This window comes from Phocoena phocoena, chromosome 10 (assembly GCF_963924675.1).
Source record: "Phocoena phocoena chromosome 10, mPhoPho1.1, whole genome shotgun sequence".
Taxonomy (NCBI): Eukaryota; Metazoa; Chordata; class Mammalia; order Artiodactyla; family Phocoenidae; genus Phocoena; species Phocoena phocoena.
In genome coordinates this window covers 17,794,059-17,814,609 of record NC_089228.1, presented here as the reverse complement: position 1 = coordinate 17,814,609, position 20,551 = coordinate 17,794,059, and the positions used below count along the sequence as shown (strand labels likewise).

Below are 20,551 nucleotides of genomic sequence, written 5' to 3'. Positions count from 1 at the left end.
TTTGCATGGAGATCAGAGATTAAACTGATCAGAAGAGTCTACTGCGTTGATGGGAACATGTGTGAATGTAGTAGCCAGGACGTGGGTACAATCTGCTCTTTGTTAAAACTTCACAAAAATGAGTATGTAAGTTATATGTCATTCCACAAGAGGGCACAATAGAGGCAAAAACTAAAATGGATGTAATTTTTCTCCTGGGCCACTGCATTTTAAGCTAGCCATTTAGTGACCCTGAAAAATCTCGAAACAGTTTAAGTGGTGCGTCACTATTTAATCAAGAGTGGATATTTATTTTTGTACAAGTTCCCAATGGAACAGGGAAGAAAACGCTATATGGGAATGATACATTTCAAGTGTTCATAATTCTCTCCCCTGCCTTAAACTATTTTCACGTTATAAAGGATGTTTGAGAATATGTAGAATCAAACAGAAAGTTCTTTGTTCTCTGCACATCCAAAACAAAAGGGAAATATCTCAAAAGAGAAAATTAGAAAGTATCTATAGAGTGAATCCATTGGTATTTTTAAAAATCCAAAAGTATGTGTTGGTGGAAACATAAATTGTTGCAGCCACTATGGAAAACAGTAGGGAGGTTCCTTAAAAACTAAAAATAGAGTTACCATATGATCCAGGAATCCCAGTCCTGGGCATATACTGGAGAAAAGTCTAATTCAAAAAGATACATGCACCCCAATGTTCATAGCAGCACTATTTGTAATAGCCAAGACGTGGAAGCAACCTCAGTGTCCATTGCCAGATGAATGGATAAAGAAACTGTGATACATATATACAATGGAGTATTACTCAGCCATAAAAAAGAATGAAATAATGCCATTTGCAGCAACATGGATAGACCTAGAGATTATCATACTAAATGAAGTAAGTCAGAGAAAGACAAATATATGATAGCACTTATATGTGGAATCTAAAAACTGATTCAGATGAACTTATTTACAAAACAGAGACAGACTCACAGACAGAAAACAAACTTATGGTTACCAAAGGAGAAAAGGGTGGGGAGGGATAAATTAGGAGTTTGGGATTAGCGGATACAAACTACTATATGTAAAACAGGTAAACAACAACATCCTACTATATATAGCACCGGAAACTATATTCAATATTTTGTAATAAACTATAGTGGAAAAGAATATGAAAAAGAATATATATATGTATATATTTGAATCACTGTGCTGTACACCAATAAAACACAACATTGTAAATCAACTGTACCTCAATTTAAAAATATCCAAAAGTATGTGCATTTGTGTGTGTGTATATATACACACAAACATTCATATACACAAACATTCATTCAGTAATGAATGAATGTTTATTCAGCCCCAACTATGTGACTGGCGCTAGAAATATGACTGTGAACAAGTTATCCAAATTTCCTGCTTTATTGGAGCTTATATTCTAGTCAGGGAAGAATGACAAAAACAATTAAAGTTTATTTCAGGTAGTAATAAGAATAATGGGGAAAAATTAAAGTGTTTAAAGAGTGATGGGGAATGGGACTCTCTGAGGAGGTAACAGTTGAGTTGAGATCTGAACTCCTGGCCTTGCAAAGGTCACATATATAGATAAATGTGTAGAAACTGTCTGGGGTGATATTCACTGAACCGTTATGGTTAGTTAATGCAAAAAAGAGGAGAGAGGGTTGGAGGGGCATGGAGTGATGGTGTGGTGGGGATAGGCAGAAAAAGAAAAATTTGAATTTCTTATTCTGTCGATTGCTAACTTGTCCATACTTTTGTAACACACAAGCATGAATTTGTATATTGTATAATTTAGACAATTTTTTAAATGGCAAACCAGTCAGAAAAAAAAAAGCATCAAAGCTTTTTGTAATGTATAGAAACTTTTTGTTCACATTTGCAAATACATACAGGCATGCCAGAATTACAGAAGGTGCTGGCCTCTTTCTGGCCAGGTGTTCTGGTTCTGGGTATATTTACATTAATACAAACAGTAAATGTGGCAATGATAACAGAGAAAATGATGATGGTACTGATCTATTTATTTGTCTCCCTGCCGTCTGCGTCCCTTTCCTCCTGCATGCCACTCCTGGATTTTTGGTTTCTGAATGATATTCTCATGTGGATTCTCAGCCCAGAGCCTTCCCAGAGTCTCTGTAGGATCAAGTCTCACCCCCTCAGCCTGGTGTTCAGGGCCCTTTGCATTCTGACCGAGTGCACCTATTAACTTTTCAGCATTATTCCAAACCATGAATTCCCATTCCAGCCAGGCTGCTCTGCCATTGTCATTCCAAAACGCTGTGTGTATTACCCCCTCCATACTGTTGCTTGGGGACCACGCCTCTCCACTCTTCCACCTCCAGCCTCACTTATTAAAATCATGCCCAGTGATTCAAAACTCAGCCCAATACCCTGATAATCTAAGCTCAAAATTTTCTGTTTCTTTAACAGATTATTTTTCAAAGGCACATACAGGCTCGTGAGATCAGGTATCAATGTGAATTCATGTTTTTTTTAATAGATAGATAGGTAGTTAACTAGATAGATAGAGATATGTATGTATACCTTGGGTAGTATACATACATGTACTTCCTAGAGATCCACTAAGAGAGGCTAGAAGCAGTGACACCCCAGTAGCAATGAGCACACCCTGCACCCAAATCTTGGTTTCTAAATTCTATCCTCCAATAAAAGGAACCAGGGCTCCTTGTAGAACTTGTTGATTCTAGAACAGAGGGCAGGGAAACTGCAAGACGAGCCTGGAGTGTCTTGTGGTGCTAGAAAGTAAGGATGTGGAAAAAAAAGAAGAGCGTGCATATTGAAAGCACACAAGAGCCAATCTGAAAGAGCTCCAAATGACCAAAGTTGAAACAGCTTGAGCAACAAAATAAATAATTATTTACTTAAGAATATATATCTGGGCTTCTCTGGTGGCGCAGTGCTTGAGAGTCCGCCTGCCGATGCAGGGGACACGGGTTCGTGCCCTGGTCCGGGAAGATCCCACATGCCTCAGAGCGGCTGGGCCCATGAGCCAAGATCCCACTCCGCAACGGGAGAGGCCACAACAGTGAGAGGCCCTCGTACCGCAAAAAAAAAAAAAAAAAAAGAATATATATCAAATTTTAACCCCCAAATAAAATAATTTTCATAAGTCCATACTAATACAAATAAATAACTGAACAAATAACTGGATGGGGAGAAATGACAACTCTTTCTTACAGAAGAATTCAATTAATGTAGAAAGAAATGAGGGAAATAGAAAATCACCGTTAGAATACTAGAGTACTGATTACTGCAGGTAAGATCTGCCAGTGAATACTAAAATTAGGGGGTGTAAGTTTGACCAGAAACAGGATATTCTCATGGTTTCAAAGTGTCTCCTTTACGATATTTAGTAATTACCGAGGAGAAATAGTAAGTTTACTGTGAAGAATACTGATAGACAGAACCTTAGCCAGCCAAGGGATCAAGGCTCACGTCACCAGTAACATATTGATATATCAACATCATGTACACCCAGAGACGGGCACACACAGAGAAAGGACACTTCACCTCTGGAGTGTTTTTCCTGACAGTGCATACCCTCAGTCTAATCATGAGAAAACACCCAAATTGAGAGACTTTGTACAAAATAGCTGACCAGTATTCTTCAAAGCCGTCAAGCTCGTGAATAGACAAGGAAAGACTGAAGAACTGTCACAGACTGGAGAAGAGGAAGTACTCCTAACAGCTCAAGGCACTGTGAGATACCAATTGGATTTTGGAACAGAAAGAAGACATTAGTGGAAAAACTGGTAAAATCAGAGTAATTCTGTGGTTAATAGAATTGTACCAAGGTTAATTTCTTAGTCTTAACAAATGTTGGGCGGTTATGTGAGATATTAACACAGGAGAAGCTCAGTGAAGAGTACATGGGAGCTCTCTGGAGTTTCTGCAACTCTTCCGTAAGTCTGAAACGATCTCAAAATAAAAAATTTAAAAAACACACGCATACATACATACAGGCACATTCTAGGGGTCCAGGTCAGACCTAATAATTCAGAATCTGGAGGCAAGGCCTAGGAATCTGCATTTCAACCCAGCTTCTTAAATGAATCTCATGTACGCTGAGGTTTAAGAACAATTGCTCTAGCACTGGTCACATCCATCATTCCCGTTGTGAACAAGCACAATTACTGCTTTGTGGTGGATGAAAAACAACATGGTAGAGCACAAGGAGTGTGAGCTTTGGTGTCAGAGAGCCCTGGTTTCATCCAGGTGTTGCCATTTACTAGTGCTAACCTTAGGTAAGTTATTTAAGCTCATCTATTAAATGAGAGTGATAATACCACTCTGGCAGGGTTGTTGAGGCGCTGGAAACAATGTGTTATGTATAGGAAATGGCTGGAATGATGTTTAGCACATAACACGTGCTAAAAACAACAGAGGGATTATTATTCCTTTATGTTTGTAAGTTACTTTGTTGACAAAACTATCTGCTGATTGAATATTTTCTATAGCTGTGTGACCTTGGGAAAGGAACTTAACCTCTCTCTGTCTCAGTTTCCTCATCTATAAAATGGGGGTCATAATAGTACTACCTCATTAGGTTGTCGTGAGGATGAAATGAGGATTAAATTACCATGGTTTTTGCGTCTTTCAGATTTCCACTCTGTTTACTAGAGGATCTCTTGAGAGGTTACCCAGCCATCGGTGGACACGTCTGTCATTACCTGACTTTCTCCCTTTCCTCAATAATTATTTTCTCTGTAATAGCTTCAAGATAGGTCCAGTGTGCGTTTTTTGAAAAGGAATGTGACATGATGGTAGAGGAAAAGGGAATTTATTTTGATCAATTTGCAAATATGTATTGAAACGTAGAATTTCCTTTTTGTTCTGATTTTGATTTGGAGACTTGGGAATTTTGGTCCCAGAGGAGAAAGTCCAAGAAGCTTGAGAAATTCTATCCCATTCAATTTATCTTTCTGTAGAATGAGAAGGGGCACGGGACCCCAAACATTTTCCCCGGAATCTACCCCCTTAGGGGAAAGTTCTCTGTTAGAGAGAGGAGGCAGGTGGCAGGGGACGTTGCCCAGACTCCTTCATTGGCAAAGGTGGGCTCTCGGTCAGCTTTGAAGGACATCTCACCTGGAGAGGTGTGTGCTCTAGGAACGAATTACTCTTCAAAACAGGAAAAGAAGAAAAAATAAAGGACAGGAACCTGATAGAATTGTGGAAATTAAAGATCATCTTAGAATAACTCCTAGAGGGCTTCCCTGGTGGCGCAGTGGTTGAGAGTCCGCCTGCCGATGCAGGGGATACGGGTTCGTGCCCCAGTCCGGGAAGATCCCACATGCCGCGGAGCGGCTGGGCCCGTGAGCCATGGCCGCTGAGCCTGCGCGTCTGGAGTCTGTGCTCCGCAACGGGAGAGGCCACAACAGTGAGAGGCCCGCGTACCGCAAAAAAAAAAAAAAAAAAAAAAGAAGAATAACTCCTAGAATACATTTTGTTTAGGGAAATAAAAATTCACAAAGGTAGAAATAGGTGAGTAAACACCATTGAGTACATTGTTTAAAGCCAACTTTATTTGAATTGAAAAAATGTAAGAGTGGTATCTGTATTTCGTTATTTCCCATTTTTATTGTGGTAAGATATGCATGACATAAGATGTTTTAATTAATCATTTTTAAGTGTACAGGTCAGTGGCATTCAGTACATTGTTGGGCAAACCACTACCACCATCCATCTCCAGAGCTTCTTCATCTTCCCAGACTGAAACAGTGGCTGCATTTCTTGTGCCTTTCCATGGAGACCTTCGTTTCTTTAGTCATGATCTGACTTAGTGTATATGGAGACTGTGGCTTTCAGACTGTACAGATAAATTGTTGCTATTTTAGTTGTATTCAAGTCTCTATTTTTCATAAACGTAGGAGATGTTTCCCCTTGGTAAGAAAACAAACAAAAAAAGACGTGTTTCCTTTTTACTTCCTCTTGAAACTTGTCCTTTCCTCCTCTCCGTTTCCACTTCCTGCTTTAACCCTCTCTGAATATTATTTCCTTCTCCTAATTATCACTAACATCATTTAACAAAGATTCCCTCCTCTGGAATTCAGTCCTACTTGAATCTAAATGGCGTTTTTGTCTTTGCTTCTGTTCTGTCCTTTGCCTCCTGCAGCTCCCTTTCCATTCCTTTAGTTTTTAGGGTCTTTTAAAAATGCTATGAGGAACCTAAGTGTCCATCGACAGATGAATGGATAAAGAAGATGTGGCACATATATACAATGGAGTATTACTCAACCATAAAAAGAAACGAAATTCAGTTATTTGTAGTGAGGTGGGTGGACCTAGAGACTGTCATACAGACTGAAGTAAGTCAGAAAGAGAAAAGCAAATACCGTATGCTAACACATATATATGGAATCTAAGAAAGAAAGAAAGAAAAAAAGGTCATGAAGTACCTAGGAGTAAGATGGGAATAAAGACACAGACCTACTACAGCATGGACTTGAGGATACAGGGAGGGGGAAGGGTAAGCTGTGACAAAGTGAGAGAGTGGCATGGACATATATACACTACCAAACGTAAAATAGATAGCTAGTGGGAAGTAGCCGCATAGCACAGGGAGATCAGCTCGGTGGTTTGTGACCACCTAGAGTGGTGGGATGAGGCGCAAGAGGGAAGAGATATGGGGACATACGTGTATGTATAACTGATTCACTTTGTTATAAAGCAGAAATTAACACACCACTGTAAAGCAATTATACTCCAATAAAGATGTTAAAAAAAATGCTAGCGAGGTAAGGAAATGGGATGATATACATACGAAGTGACTTAGCTGTACCATCAACAGAGGCCTGAAGGGTGACGTACTGGACCACACCCGCAAAAGAATGATATTCGGCATTGGTAGGTGTTACGTTAGTTTTCTCTTCAGGAACTTAGGTCTTCTATTCTTCAACTATTCACAGACCTTCTTATTTCTCAGGACCTGTCCTTTCTTCTGCAATCAGCCTTGAAACATATTGAAAGTTACAATGTTTCTGAGACAGTTCAGCAGTTGAATTCCTTACTTTGTGTAAATATTTCTTGGATGCCTAATATAGCTGTTAGGCATTGCGTTAGGCACGTAAACTTTTAGGAGTTAACTAGACCCAGAAGGTCCCTGTCTTCATGGAACTTCTATTGTAACTGGAGGAGGCAAGCAACAGACGAGAAAATAATTTAACAAAAGGCCACTGGTTGCGGACAGAGGTACGTAGAGTGGTGTGATGGGGAACCTGGAGGGAGAGAGGAAGGAGGCTCTTGGGTAAGCCTTTCTGAGGAGGTCACACCTGAGCTCAGATCTACAGCATGAGTTCGAGCCATTCGAGAATGGTAACTGGAAAGCTCTGCTTCACATCCGGGAAGCTGTTGGTAGCACTTCACTCACAGGCTGGGGAAGATGCTTATCCTAAATCACAGGAGCTCCCTAGAGCTCAATCTCAGACCCAAGGAAAGGGGGAGAAATGTGAAGTTACTGCTAATTGATTTAAATCAACAGATACAATTTGGGGACATCATTAATTTTCACCCTAATCACAGTTTTGATACTTTAGGCAATTATCTAAAAGGAGAACTCACAAACAATGAAACTGAATAAAGCATCAGGGCTGCACAAGTATTTCATAACTGATAGAGTTTTTCAGCAAATTTGAGTACAGTATCTTCTTTACCTTGGGTGCATTGAATTTCCAGAATGAAGTGAGAAGGAACATTCCAAAAGATGATTCCATTGTTAAATGAGATAGTTTCTACTTTATGTTTTCTTTCTGAAAGGGGGAAACTAACTGTGTTAGTTTCTATCTAAAGAAAGACTTAAGAGCATCTCCGACAGAGGAAACCCTGGCTGTAGGCAGGAAGAGAAGTAGGAGCTCATTAACTTCCTATTAAGTCCATTTTCCTCCTCAGACAGTAACTGAGCCATAATGAAAAGTTGTGCTAGGAGGTGAAAGATCACCACTGACAGGAACTCGGTCCCCTGTAGGGACAGAGTGTGTCCATCCTGCAGAGCCTTTTAGGGACCATGGTTCATGTGTAATGAAAGCACAGTGAAAAGTCTTGAAGGGGTTTAAAGATGAAAGTGGCATCCTAACAGCAGAGCTTCCAAATCTACAAAGCAAAACCATGCTTAGAGAAATAGACAAATCCACAATCAGAGTGAGAGACTTCAACACTCCTCTTTTTTTTTTTTTTTTTTTTTTTTTTGGGGTTTTTTTTGCGGTACACGGGCCTCTCCTTGTTGTGGCCTCTCCCGTTGCGGAGCACAGGCTCCGGACGCGCAGGCTCAGCGGCCATGGCTCACGGGCCCAGCCGCTCCGCGGCACGTGGGATCTTCCCGGACCAGGGCACGAACCCATGTCCCCTGCATCGGCAGGCAGACTCTCAACCACTGCGCCACCAGGGAAGCCCAACACTCCTCTTTTGATAATTGTCTGTTAGTGTGAAAATAAACGATGGCTCACAAATCGTATCTGTTTTTCGTTTGTTTGTTTGTTTTTGGCTGTGCCACATGGCTTGTGGGATCTCAGTTCCCCACCCAGGGATTGAACCCAGGCCATGGCAGTGAAAGCCCGGAATCCTAAACACTAGGCCACCAGGGAACTCTCCCAAATCATATCTGTTGATGTTAATGAATTTGCAGTGATTTCATATTTCTCCCCTCTTTCTTTGTGTCTGAAGATAAAACTCCATAGAGCTCCTGTGGTTATAATAAGCAAACAGAAAATCAGTTAGCACCTAGAAATCCTTGACAACACTATCAACCAACTGACCTAATTGGCAGCTACAGAATTTACAGAATGCTCCACCCAACAATTGCAGAATAATAAACATTCAGCATTCACCAAGATAGACCACATGTGGGCCATAAAACAAGTCTCAGTGAATTTGAGAGGATTGAAATCATGCAGAGTGTGCTTGCTCCCTGACTACAAGGAAATTAGATTAGAAATGAATAATAAAAAGATATCTGGAAAATCCCAAATATTTGGAAATTAAACAACCACCCTTGTAAATAACCCATGGGTCAAAGAAGAAATGACACTGGAGATTAAAAATCCCTCTGGCCGCTCTGTGAGGGATAGATTGAAGGGGAAATTGTGTACACAGGGAGGCCAGTGAATGGACCCTTCCAGAATTCTAGGGGAGCTGTAATGGTGCCTTGAACTCAGGGTAAGGCAGTGAAGAGGGAGAGAAGTGGGCAGATTCAGATGTATTTTGGAGGAAGAGCATATGGGACTTGCTGAGGATTGGATGTGGGCAATGGGGATAGGAGAGGAAACATCAGACCTCAAGGTTTCTGGTTCATGTCATTTCACATCTCCCCATGGCTCTTAGGATCACGTCCAAATTTGTCAGCATAGCTCCTGATCGGGCCCCTGCCCACTTGGACAGCCTAATCTCTCCCCACCCCTGGCTCCTGGCTCTCCCACTGTAAGCTCCAGCCCCACCAACCAATTTGCTATCCTCCCTGGTGTGTTGCTCCCTCCTGGTCTCTGGGCCTTTTCACATGCTGTTCTATTTATCTTCAGTACTGTTTTTTTTTTTTTTTTTTTTTTTTTTTGCGGTACGCGGGCCTCTCACTGCTGTGGCCTCTCCCGTTGCGGATCACAGGCTCCAGACGCGCAGGCTCCAGACGCGCAGGCTCAGCGGCCATGGCTCACGGGCCCAGTCGCTCCGCGGCATGTGGGATCCTCCCGGACCGGGGCACGAACCCACGTCCCCCGCATCGGCAGGCGGACTCTCAACCACTACGCCACCAAGGAAGCCCTATCTTCAGTACTCTTTGCCCTGCTCTTCACTTGCCTATCTCTCAGCTTAGTTGTCACTTCTGTCCTTTTTTTCACTCCAGAATGGTTTAGTAGCCCTGCCAAGTGCTTCTGTGCTACTCCTACCGTTAGCCACATCTTATTTTGCTTTGCCTCTTATCTGTCTCCCCCACTAAAGCTCTTTGAGAACAGAGCACGTGCCTCATTCTTTTACTACCACCACTACTGCAGCCAGTTACCGGGCTATGAATCAAGGAACTAGCCGTCCTGAGAGTGAGCCCATAAGAATGTCACATAGCATTTATTGAGTCCTTACTGTGTGTATGTCAGGGGCTTCACATGCATTATCTCTTTTAATCATCCCGGCAGCACTCTGAAGTGAGTGACCAATCCCATCTACAAGATGAGGAAACAGGGAGTTCCCTAACGATCCAGTGGTTAAGACTCCGTGCTTCCACTGCAGGTGGCACGCGTTCGATCCCTGGTCGGGGAACTAAGATTCTGCATGCCGCACAGCCAAAAAAAAGATAAGGAAACTAAGGCTTAGAAGGCTTAAAGCAGCTTGCCCAAGACCACAGTTTGTAGTGGAAACAGAATCCAAACACAAATGGTTAGATTTCAAACCCCGAACTTTCAACCACAAAGTTGTACTATCAAAGTCAGAACGAGGTTGCAGCAAAATGAACTTGAAGGAGAGCCAGTGGCCCCTGATAATCTTGTTGCCGGTGGCCAGAGGCAGCTGCCCAGGTTGGGGTGGTGAATGGAGCCAGAGCAGCACTGTATACAAATAGCTATTGTCTGTCCTCTATTTGCCCTTCTCTAAGAAAACAGAGGCCTCATTTCTACTGCTAATTTCCATAAGGGAATTAGAATGGCTAATTTTATATCCTTTCGGTAAATATTCCTCTGCCCATTATAAAGTGGCCACAGTGATCCTCTTCAAATTAATACCACCAATAATTGCTGCAGAATTAGCCTCCAGAGACGCAATGTTATAAGAAGAGTGGAGTTTTTCTCCTGGTCTTTTACTTCTTCAGATAAAGAGTAAAAAGCCCTGGTGCTCTTGTTTTCAGTCGAGGTAATATGTGGATTATGATATTAGAAATGTTCGAAAACTTCAACTTTTCTCAGCTTAACTTTGTTTATATAAAAGACACTTTGTGGTCGACACATGCTTTGAAGTGCTGTGAGCATTGATGTGCATGGTAACTAATTACACGTGAGTTTTAAAAGAAAAAACACGGAGACTTCTTATAGTAGCAACACCGCTATTTACTGAGTAATTACTACGTACCAGCCACTGTACCGAGTTCCCTGTGTGTGTTTCACTTCACTGGATGTTAGCGACAACCCAAAGACAGGGGACGTGGTGGAGGTCTTGCTTTCCACTTTTTATGCCTGGGGAACTGAGGAACTTGTCCAGAGTCACAGGGCACATGATGCCAGGATTTGAACTCAGGAATGCCAGACTCAGTATTCCTAAGGGCTCTCATCCATTCCGTCTCTGAGATGTACCATTAGGGCTACTTTTGTGTGTCAGTTTTGAAATATGATCTACCTACCACAAAGAGCCCACCAAAACACTTTATGCTTAGTTTACCACGCTCACACCTCTGTAAACACTACTGTGGTCAAGAACTAGAGAAACGACCATCACCCCAGAAATCCGCCATCAATGCATCCCTTCCTAGGACCACTACAATTTTCTTCATATTTCAGGAAGGGCAGATGCAGAGGAGGAGGGAGGAAGTGAGGCTTTAGCATCTGCCAACTCCAGTACATATGTGCCAGGGCCAGGCACGTACTTCGGGAATGACACACATCAGGTGCAATCTCAGTTAAAGGCGATTCCATCATACCTGTTGCTCAGGTTAAAATCCATGGAGTTGCCCTTGACTTTTCTCTTAGTCTCACATTCCACATCCAATCTGTTGCGGAAATCCTGTTGGCTCCATTTCAAACTGTGTTATGGATTCAGCCACTTCTCACTCCCTGGGTTGTTACCACCTGAGCCAAGCTGCCATCGCATCTCACTTGAATTATTAAAATAGCATCCTAACTGGTCTCCCCGCTTCCCCTGTGTGCCCTAATTGTCTTTTCTCCGTGTAGCACCCAAAGTGATCCTTAATCTAAGTCAGACCATGGCACTCCTCTGGTAAAAGCCCTTCAATGGCTTCCATCTCACTGATAGTGAAAGAACAAGTTCTTTCAAAGGCAAACAAAGCCCTAAGTGAAGTGACCGGCCCCCGCTCAGCCCCCGCTCTGCTCCATCCTCATCCCTGGCTCTTCGTTGCCCGCTGTGGTCCAGCCGCCCTGGCTCCCTGCTGTTCTAAGAGTGGTCCAGCCTCCGCTATTTGTACTTGCCCTCTTTCTTCTCAGTGAGTCCTTCCCAATGTCCCTAATTAAAATTGCAAGCCCCTTCCTACCTGGGACCCCCGCCCCTCTCCCTGCTTTATTTTTAACCAGCTTCTATACTGTATAATCAATATATTTATCTTGCTTATTATTTCACGATGGAATGCCTCCATCCTGAAGGGTTTTTTAGTTTTCCTTTTCCAAACCTTTTTTCAAGTCTTTTTGTTTTCTTTTTTGTTTTGATGAAAGATGGTAACACTTTTATTTTATTGAAGAAAGTGATGATAACTTTAACAATAGTATTGATTTAAGACTGAGAAAAAAATTAATCAAGTCAGTGAGCTTGAATTTAGGGACTAGATGTCTGCATAACCCTTAACTGATTAAAACATTAATATTAATACAGTTTTATTTAGGCCTTATTAGATAATCAGCCATAAAGAGAAATCTGTTCTCTTTCATATGGGTTGAAATAGCTTTCTCGTCCTCTGATTCTCTAATTCTAAATTAGCTTTTTAGTGAAACACTGTGCGGTCTCTCATTTCCTTAAACACATTCTAGAAAGTGACTTTACCGTGTTGCTACTTTATTAGCTCCAAATCCAGCAATTGTTAGCATTATTTGACACATTAACTTGGACAGAACGCTTTTCTGTGCATTAGTTTTCCTTCCCAGTAAAATAGGATTAGCGGGATGTTGAGTTCTTTGGGTGGTCTTGAACATCAAAATTGTATTTACATGTGATAAGTAACTTGTATCATGATTGTATAATTTATTATTACTTTTGTAGAGAGTTTGCCCTTCTTCCACAGTACTCTGGAATTGTGATTTAAAAAAAAAAAAACAACTTAGCAGGCTAGTTTTTACCTGTCCATGGTTAAATAAGAAAAAATAAGTATAGTGTGGTAGATGTTTGTTTAAGTTTGTGTATTCATTTTAAAGAATTCATCCTAATTCTGGAATTAGGATCTTTAAACTGTTAAGGCGGATGTCTTCTTTTATGACATGGTAGATGATCATTATTTTTTCTATTTCATTTTATTGATTTGTAAATTCTATTCCTCTAGTAGATGAGGAAGGAAAGATAAATCCTGCAGTTAATCATGTAAGTTTTGAAATTATTCAAGACTGAAATCTCCATGATGCCTGTACCATACAGTGCCCATGTTCATCAGTTTCAAATATTAGGATCTCAATGGAGCGGTGTCTTAACTTGCCATAACAAAATACTGTAACTGGATGGCTTAAACCACAGAAATTTATTTTCTTATAGTTCTGGAGGCTAGAAGTCTGAGATTAGGGTGCTGACATGGTTGGGTTCTGGTGAGGACACTCTCCCTGGCATGCAGACTGCTGCCTTCTCACTATGTTCTAATGTGGCAGAGAGAGAGAGAGCGAAAGAGAGCAAGCTGTCTGGTGTCTCTTTTAATGAGGACATGAATCCCATCTTGAGGGTTCCACCGTCAGGACCTCACCTAACCCTAATTACTTCCCAAAGACCCCATCTCCAAATACCCTCACATTGGGGAGTTAGGGCTTCAACATATGCATTTTGTAAAGACACATTCAGTCCATAACAAGTGTTGTTGTAGTTTTAGGATGATGATACTTCTTTGGTTAAGCTACCTCTAAATTGGGGAAACAATGGCAAAACAAGGCAAATAACTCTATTGCTAACTATGACTTTAAAGTCTCAAACCCCAGGGCAAAATTCTGGTAAACTAAGCATCTAGCAGAGCAAAACTTACTTACTTAAGGTGGCTGGCTTGAACATCTACAACAGAGGTTGACAAACCACAGCCTTTGAGTCAAGAATGGCTTTTATGTTTCAGATGGTTGAAAAAAATCAAAAGAAGAAGGCTTTGTGACATCTGAAGATTAAACGAAATTCCAATTTTATTGTCTCTAAATAGTTTTATTGGAACCACCCATGCTCATTTGTTTATATATTGTCCTCGGCTGCTTTTATGCTAACAACAGTTAAGTAGCTACAACAGAGCCTAAAATATTTACTCTCTGGCCCTTTAGAAAAAAACGTTTGCCAATCCTTGCAGACAAAGCTGGCCAATGACTTGTTTTGCCTATTTCCAAGTCTAAATCTTAGCTGAAAATACTATTTCAAAAAGATGCAGAGCCATATCCATCAACACTAAAAGAAATGGATCCAGAAACAGAGTATTTACTCTAAAGCTTGGCATGAGCTAATCTACGGATTGTCCACTTCAAGTAGTCTAATGCTAGCCCTAGCTTTTCCAAGAAAAAACTGAGAAAGACAGATGGCCTTATTGGAGGATGGAGGAGAAGAAATCCACAGTCATTTGCTAATGTTTTCATTCCTTGCGACGTTCAACCCTTACCATACGTAATCCAGGATCCTGGAATTGGACCAATCTGAATCAAGATGGATCTTCCTTTGAGTCTCTACCCTTTGACTGACCCTTATCCCTGAAGTCCAAGGAGAAGGGAGGAATGGAAGCTAAGAGTGGGACCCTTTCTAGCATTAACATTAATCAACAAAATCATTGGCAGTGTTGACTTATCAGGCCACTTCCTTTGTTTCTTGTTTTCTCCCTCCTCACCCAATACACACAAAGGTGATTTTAAAGGATGTGGACTCCCTTCTCTACGTGGACACTGATGTTCTCTTTCTGAGACCTGTTGATGACATCTGGAAGCTTCTGAGGCAATTTAATTCCACGCAGCTTGCGGCCATGGCCCCCGAGCATGAAATCCCCAAGATCGGCTGGTACAGCCGCTTTGCTCGGCACCCCTTCTATGGCTCTGCGGGAGTTAACTCAGGAGTCATGCTGATGAACTTAACTCGGATAAGAAGTGCCCAGTTCAAGGTAAGGAAGTATGTTATATTTCCTTGTTTAAACATCGGGGTTTTGTCTCCTCAACAGTGACGTTCCAGGAGTGTCAGTGTATTGATTTTGGAAGTAGCTGGCTTGCAGGTGAGAATGGAAGAAGCCAGGGAAGAGAAAAGTATTTGGAGAGTTATGGACTATTTGTTGGCTTAGGAAAATTCCAGGTGATTATGGAATTTAAACTGTTCAGCAGAGTTACTATTGGGGAATATTATGTTGCATTTCTGAATTCCATGTTTAAACACTCTGTGTATCCCAGGCTTCAAAAACCCTGGAAAACTTTTTGGAGTTACCCTAGGGATATATTTATGTAAATGTACAGAGATAAACGTACTAGGCTGTTCATGGCCTTGTCTTTTATCCTAGCATAAAACTGGTAGAACCTAAGTGAACATCAGTAGAGAGCAAGTCAAAAAAATTATCCTCCAATTAAAAAGAATTAGATCAAATCTATAAGTGAGATAAGAGCTCTAAAAAATATTAAGTGAAAAAATTAAAATGCAACAGAGCATGATGCCATAGAGATGATCCCTTTTATGCCTTAGAAACTTCCAGAATATCTAAGAGACTGTTCATTAATTGTGGATACATCTAGGGAAAGTGGGAATGGGAATTGCAGGAGGCAGGAGGAAAAATACTTTTACTTTTTACATCTTTGTGTGCTGGTTGAATATTTATTCTGAATATGTTGCTTTTGTCTTAAAAGTAAATAATTAAAAAAAAAATTTTTATTGGAGTGTAGCTGATTTACTATGTTGTGTTAGTTTCAGATGTACAGCAAAGTGAATCAGTTATACATATATGTATATCCACTCTTTTTCAGATTCTTTTCCCATATAGGCCATTACAGAATACTGAGTAGAGTTCCCTGTGGTCTGCAGTAGGTCTTTGTTGTTTATCTATCTTATATACACTAGTGTGTGTATGTTCATCCCAAGCTCCTGATTTATGCCTCCGCCACATGGGGCATGATTTTCTGAGCAGAAGCCATAGTCCAACTGCCAGTTTCTGGTCCATCTACCATCCATGTGTACACCTGTAATCACCAGCCCTAGTTCTGCTTTGTCCTATGCCTTGAGGCCAACAGGTCCCCTCCTCTGCTGATTTCATTTTCATTCTGGGTAGCGGGGCGGTGAAGGGGAGAACCCGTCCCTGTACATTGATTCTCAGCGGGTGAGATGTATTTGCCGTGCCTTAGCCACTCTGATGGTTTTCTCTTTTCCAGAACAGCATGATTCCAACAGGCTTGGCTTGGGAGGACATGCTATACCCTCTGTACCAGAAGTACAAGAATGCCATCACGTGGGGAGACCAGGACTTATTAAATATTATTTTTTATTTCAACCCAGGTAGGTTCTCTTTCAAGAACGCAGTTCTCGGAGGATTCCGCCCACCTCGCCCCACAGAGCACATTCCAGCCTGGGCTGCGTTGGCGAAGCCTGAATTGTGCCTGTGTCCCCTGCAAAGGGTGCCTTTTCATCGCCCACCCCACCCCCTCCCCGGGGTCTCACGCGGGCGGTCCTCGCGCTGCTGACACAAAAGGCCAAATGTTGAAACCCCCAACACTGGGCTCCGTTCTTCAAGAATATCTTTCAGGTTTTGCCACGCCATTCTTCCAAGAAGTATGGGCAAAATCAATGGGTGGCACAGAACTAAATGAAAACATTATAATCTAGGCACAAGGCCCGCCATAGCCTGAACAATTGCTAGATTGAAGGGAATTGATTCTTGGGATCCTTACAATAAAGTGACTTGTTCAGGGTTAAAAGGGTCTAGAAGAAGGACTTGGATTCCCACATCCCTCTTTCTTTTCACCTAGGGCTAAAGAAATTCCTCTTACATTGTTAAGTCAGTGTTTGGGTAGTTGGGGAAGGAAAGGAGATGTAAATTTCTGGTCTGTGTTTTTGTATGGACACCTAAAGCTAAAAATTTTCCTTCTTTTCTTTCATCTTTGCTACAACCTTATTTAATGGTATTAAAACCAAAAGCATGTTTTCTCTTTGAGAAAGATCTCTAGGGGAAAAAAGCGCTCTTCACCCCAACCTCCTCAGGCCTCTCCTGTGTCTTTAAAAATCCTGAACTAGAGACTCCTGTATGTAAAGACTTCTGTGTATGTACCTTTTTTTTGTTTTTTAACAAAATTCTGAAATAAAACCTAATCTCACATGCCCTTGGATCAAAAAGTAGCAAATCCTGGAAAAGAAAGCAAGCAGATTGATATGGAAAGGGGTGCATTTCTGGCAAAGAGTCCCAATACTAATTCATTTGATGAAGGGGATGTGTTGGCTGTTCGTTTGTAGCATGTTTTAATCCATTTCACTTTGATAGCAACAGGGATCAACGGGGATTTGAAAGTCTGCCCCTCCTTTTTCTTCTAAAGCGGATTTCATCTTTTTTTCTAGGTGTAGTTATACTGAGTAGGACTCTTGGCTACAAATAAAAGGTCCCTGGAGCTAGTCTAAGCACAAAGGATACTTTTATTTTAATAAGCAAACTGGTGTCCTGTAGAAACCTAGGGCAGAAAGACCAGCAGGCTGGGCCCAGGACCTAAAGCAGGAGAGGGAAAAGGAAGAGGAACCCGGGTTGGACTTTCCTTCTCCTGGTGAGACTGTGTATTCCTCTCTTTGAAGGTTCTCATTCTGTGCTCAAAGCAAAGTACCAAGGTTTCATGCTCCACGTCCAGCCATATGGAAAGACTAACTTCATCCCAGTTCCAAATTCCTGGGGGAGAAATCACATGTTGGCAGTGTGGGTCCCCTAGGCCAGGAGCGTGGAGCTAAGGAATCATGGCTGACATTGATTATTTACTGAGTGTCAGGTGCTCTTCTGAGCATTTTCTTATTTAATCCTCACAACAACCCTGAGAATAGAATCCCCATAGTATAGACAAAGGTACCAAGGGAAAGAGAGTTAAATAATTTGTGGTATAGCTAATGAGTGCCAGAGCAGGGGCACAAACCCAGGCCACTCCAACTCTGGCTCCGTGTATTTGGGGGTGAGGGGAAGGTCCCAGAGGAGGGTGGATTCTAGAGAGCTGGGCAGGTTTCCCCAAATGCGTCTCTCTCTCCTGCATTATTTCTGCCCTTTAAATATTGTATTTTTTCCTCTGTGTTGTGTGGCTTAAACTCTCTTCCATGAGCCTATCTGTCCATATTCCCAAACTGAGGAATTCAAAACATTTGCATAGTTGCCTCCCCAGAAATCCTCTTAGCCTGTTGCAGATTATTTGAGGACGTGATCAGTGAGTAAACAACACTCAAAGACGGGTCACAAGCAGCTCTGCCATTAGATGCGAGCCCCTTGTCTTTAATCAGGGCTGAAAACCAGCTGAGTTTAATGGCGTCCCACTGCCCGTCTCAGGTCCACTGAGTACAAGGATATTATAAAATAACTAGGAAGTTGTTCTGAATCTTGGGTCTGAGCAGTAGCTAGTAAATAACGGAGCTTCCTAACTTTAGATCAGTGAGTATTAGGGAATTCCTGGATTGTTCTTTGTATGGTCTGCCTTTGATCTTGCATACTTTATCCAGGTACTTATCAAACATGGGCTCTTTGACCTGAAATCCAGTGATATCCATCACATTGAAAGGTTTTTCTTTGTTTATATTCATTGGGAGCATTTTCTATAAACCAGAACTAACTATATTTGAAAAAAAAAAAAAGTGTCACCTTTATCCCTGGAAAGGAGAGAGAGAAAATTGGCCATGAGATAAACATACTTACTTACTGTTATGATTCTTTGGGTTGCCATTGGCGAAGCAATACACACAAAACCCAAGCCCGTATCTAGAATGTTTTTATCATTATAGCCTCTCGTAGCCAATCCCATCGCTTTTAAAATGTGTTTAAAAGCCATTAGCTTAAAAATGTTTTAAAACTCTTGCTATAATTAGATAGTAAATGCCTGTGGGTGTGTAATTGCTGTGCTGGGTACTAGACTGACTCACAAGAAGACAGCTGAAGCCCATGGGGGACATGCAGGTAGCTCATCCCACAGGACATTTCCTGGCAGGTGAGCCAAGGCAGCTTCTTCCAGGGGTGAAAGACTGAACTCACATATTTACAGGTGAATTTGAGTCAAGAGCAGACTTCTGTAGAAAGGGTAGATTTGACAAGGGCTAAAAGAGAAGCCTATGTAGAAAGATATGCTTGGATTCATGCGCTTAGGTTGCAGGGAATACTACTTAACTCGGACCAGCTAAGTAAAGGTCCAGGTGCCAGTCCCATGAACACATGGGTCAGATCATGCCAGGCCTCATGAGAACCATCTCTGGGCGGCTGCTCAGGATCAAAGCTCATTTCTTCATCCCTCAGAGTCCTCACGGTGTATGTTGTGTTGCTTCTCTTCATGCCCATCTGATTCCATTCCATCTGTCCAGCAATAATGTCTGCTTGTACATGGCCCAACCCCAAGTCAGCACAACCTTACAAGCCCATGCCAGCGACGATGGGTTGTCTAGGTTTCTTAATTCGGATTCTTGACGGTAAGAGAGAGAGGGGGATGGGGGGTTGGCCTGTCCCAGCCTATGAACTGATTCCCAGCCCAGCTATGAACCGGTTCTCTTTCGATGGGGAGACCACCCTTGATCCGGTCATCAGGGGCCAGGAGAGCAAGATCACATGGCATTTTCCTCTCTCAAACATGAACACCAAGGTCTGTCCCTTCTTTCAGAGCAATTTCTAGAAAAGTGGGGGTGGCCAGGGGAAGAAATGAAACCAGCCAAGTATAGATGACAAGGCAGGGCATCCAGCCAGATGAGAAGCGCTAGGGCTCTGTCCACAAAGAGAGAGAAGAGCTGAAACGCGCATGGAATGTACATAGATGGTCCGTGAGTTGAATGTGATACTAGGGAGTCGGGAGGGTTTGCTGGGGCCACAGAGAGCAGGACACACAGTCACATGGAACAGGCCTCTTCAGAGGCCCTGTCAGGCCTTGCTCTCATCCTGCCTGGGTGTGCAACCACACTATATACTCACCTCACCAAAAGCTTCCAGCAGCTGATAGTAGTGGATGTGTTTTGGGGTGGACAGGCCCAATTATTTGGTTTTAGGACTGTCCTGGAAAACTGGAAACAGATCATTGTTTTGGGAGTCTGAGAAGTTCATGAGCTCTGACACGAAGCTCAAGAATGAAGATCGTAGGGTCCTTGTGAGAAGGGGTTACGTCTACTTTGTCTTCATTGAGTGATTCCAGTGGGAGGGTTAGTGCCTTAACTGGAGTTGATCTTCAGAGGTGTTGGCTGGTTGGAGGAATGGGATTAAGAGACTGGAATGGAAGAAGGAAGGAAATGGAAGAGAAAGAGCACAGCCAGGAAAGTGAGAGGAAGGGATGTTGGGGAGAGAAAGGAGAGGGAGAAAGCAGAGAAAGGGGAAAGATACAGAGGGTAGAGGAACGTATACGCTTTGATTCTCCCATTCATTCAGTGGATATCTTTTGAGCACCTACCTACTAGGTGCCAGCCACAGGGCTAGGCAGAGGGGATATGGCGGCATGCAGAGGAGACAGAGTCTCTACTTTTACAAAACCTACCTTGTTTTGGGAGAGGTCAGCTTCCAAAGAGTA

The 20,551-nt window shown here is 42.1% G+C and overlaps 1 protein-coding gene across 1 annotated transcript in view; it reads left to right on the top strand.

Moving 5' to 3' along the window:
• Positions 1 to 20,551, top strand: part of GXYLT2 (glucoside xylosyltransferase 2) — an 80,027-nt gene that overhangs the window by 47,489 nt on the left and 11,987 nt on the right. Inside the window, exons 4-5 of the mRNA XM_065885889.1 lie at positions 14,716 to 14,967; positions 16,214 to 16,337. Of these exons, the coding sequence (XP_065741961.1) occupies positions 14,716 to 14,967; positions 16,214 to 16,337 (376 nt within the window). The remainder of the gene's footprint in view (positions 1 to 14,715; positions 14,968 to 16,213; positions 16,338 to 20,551) is intronic.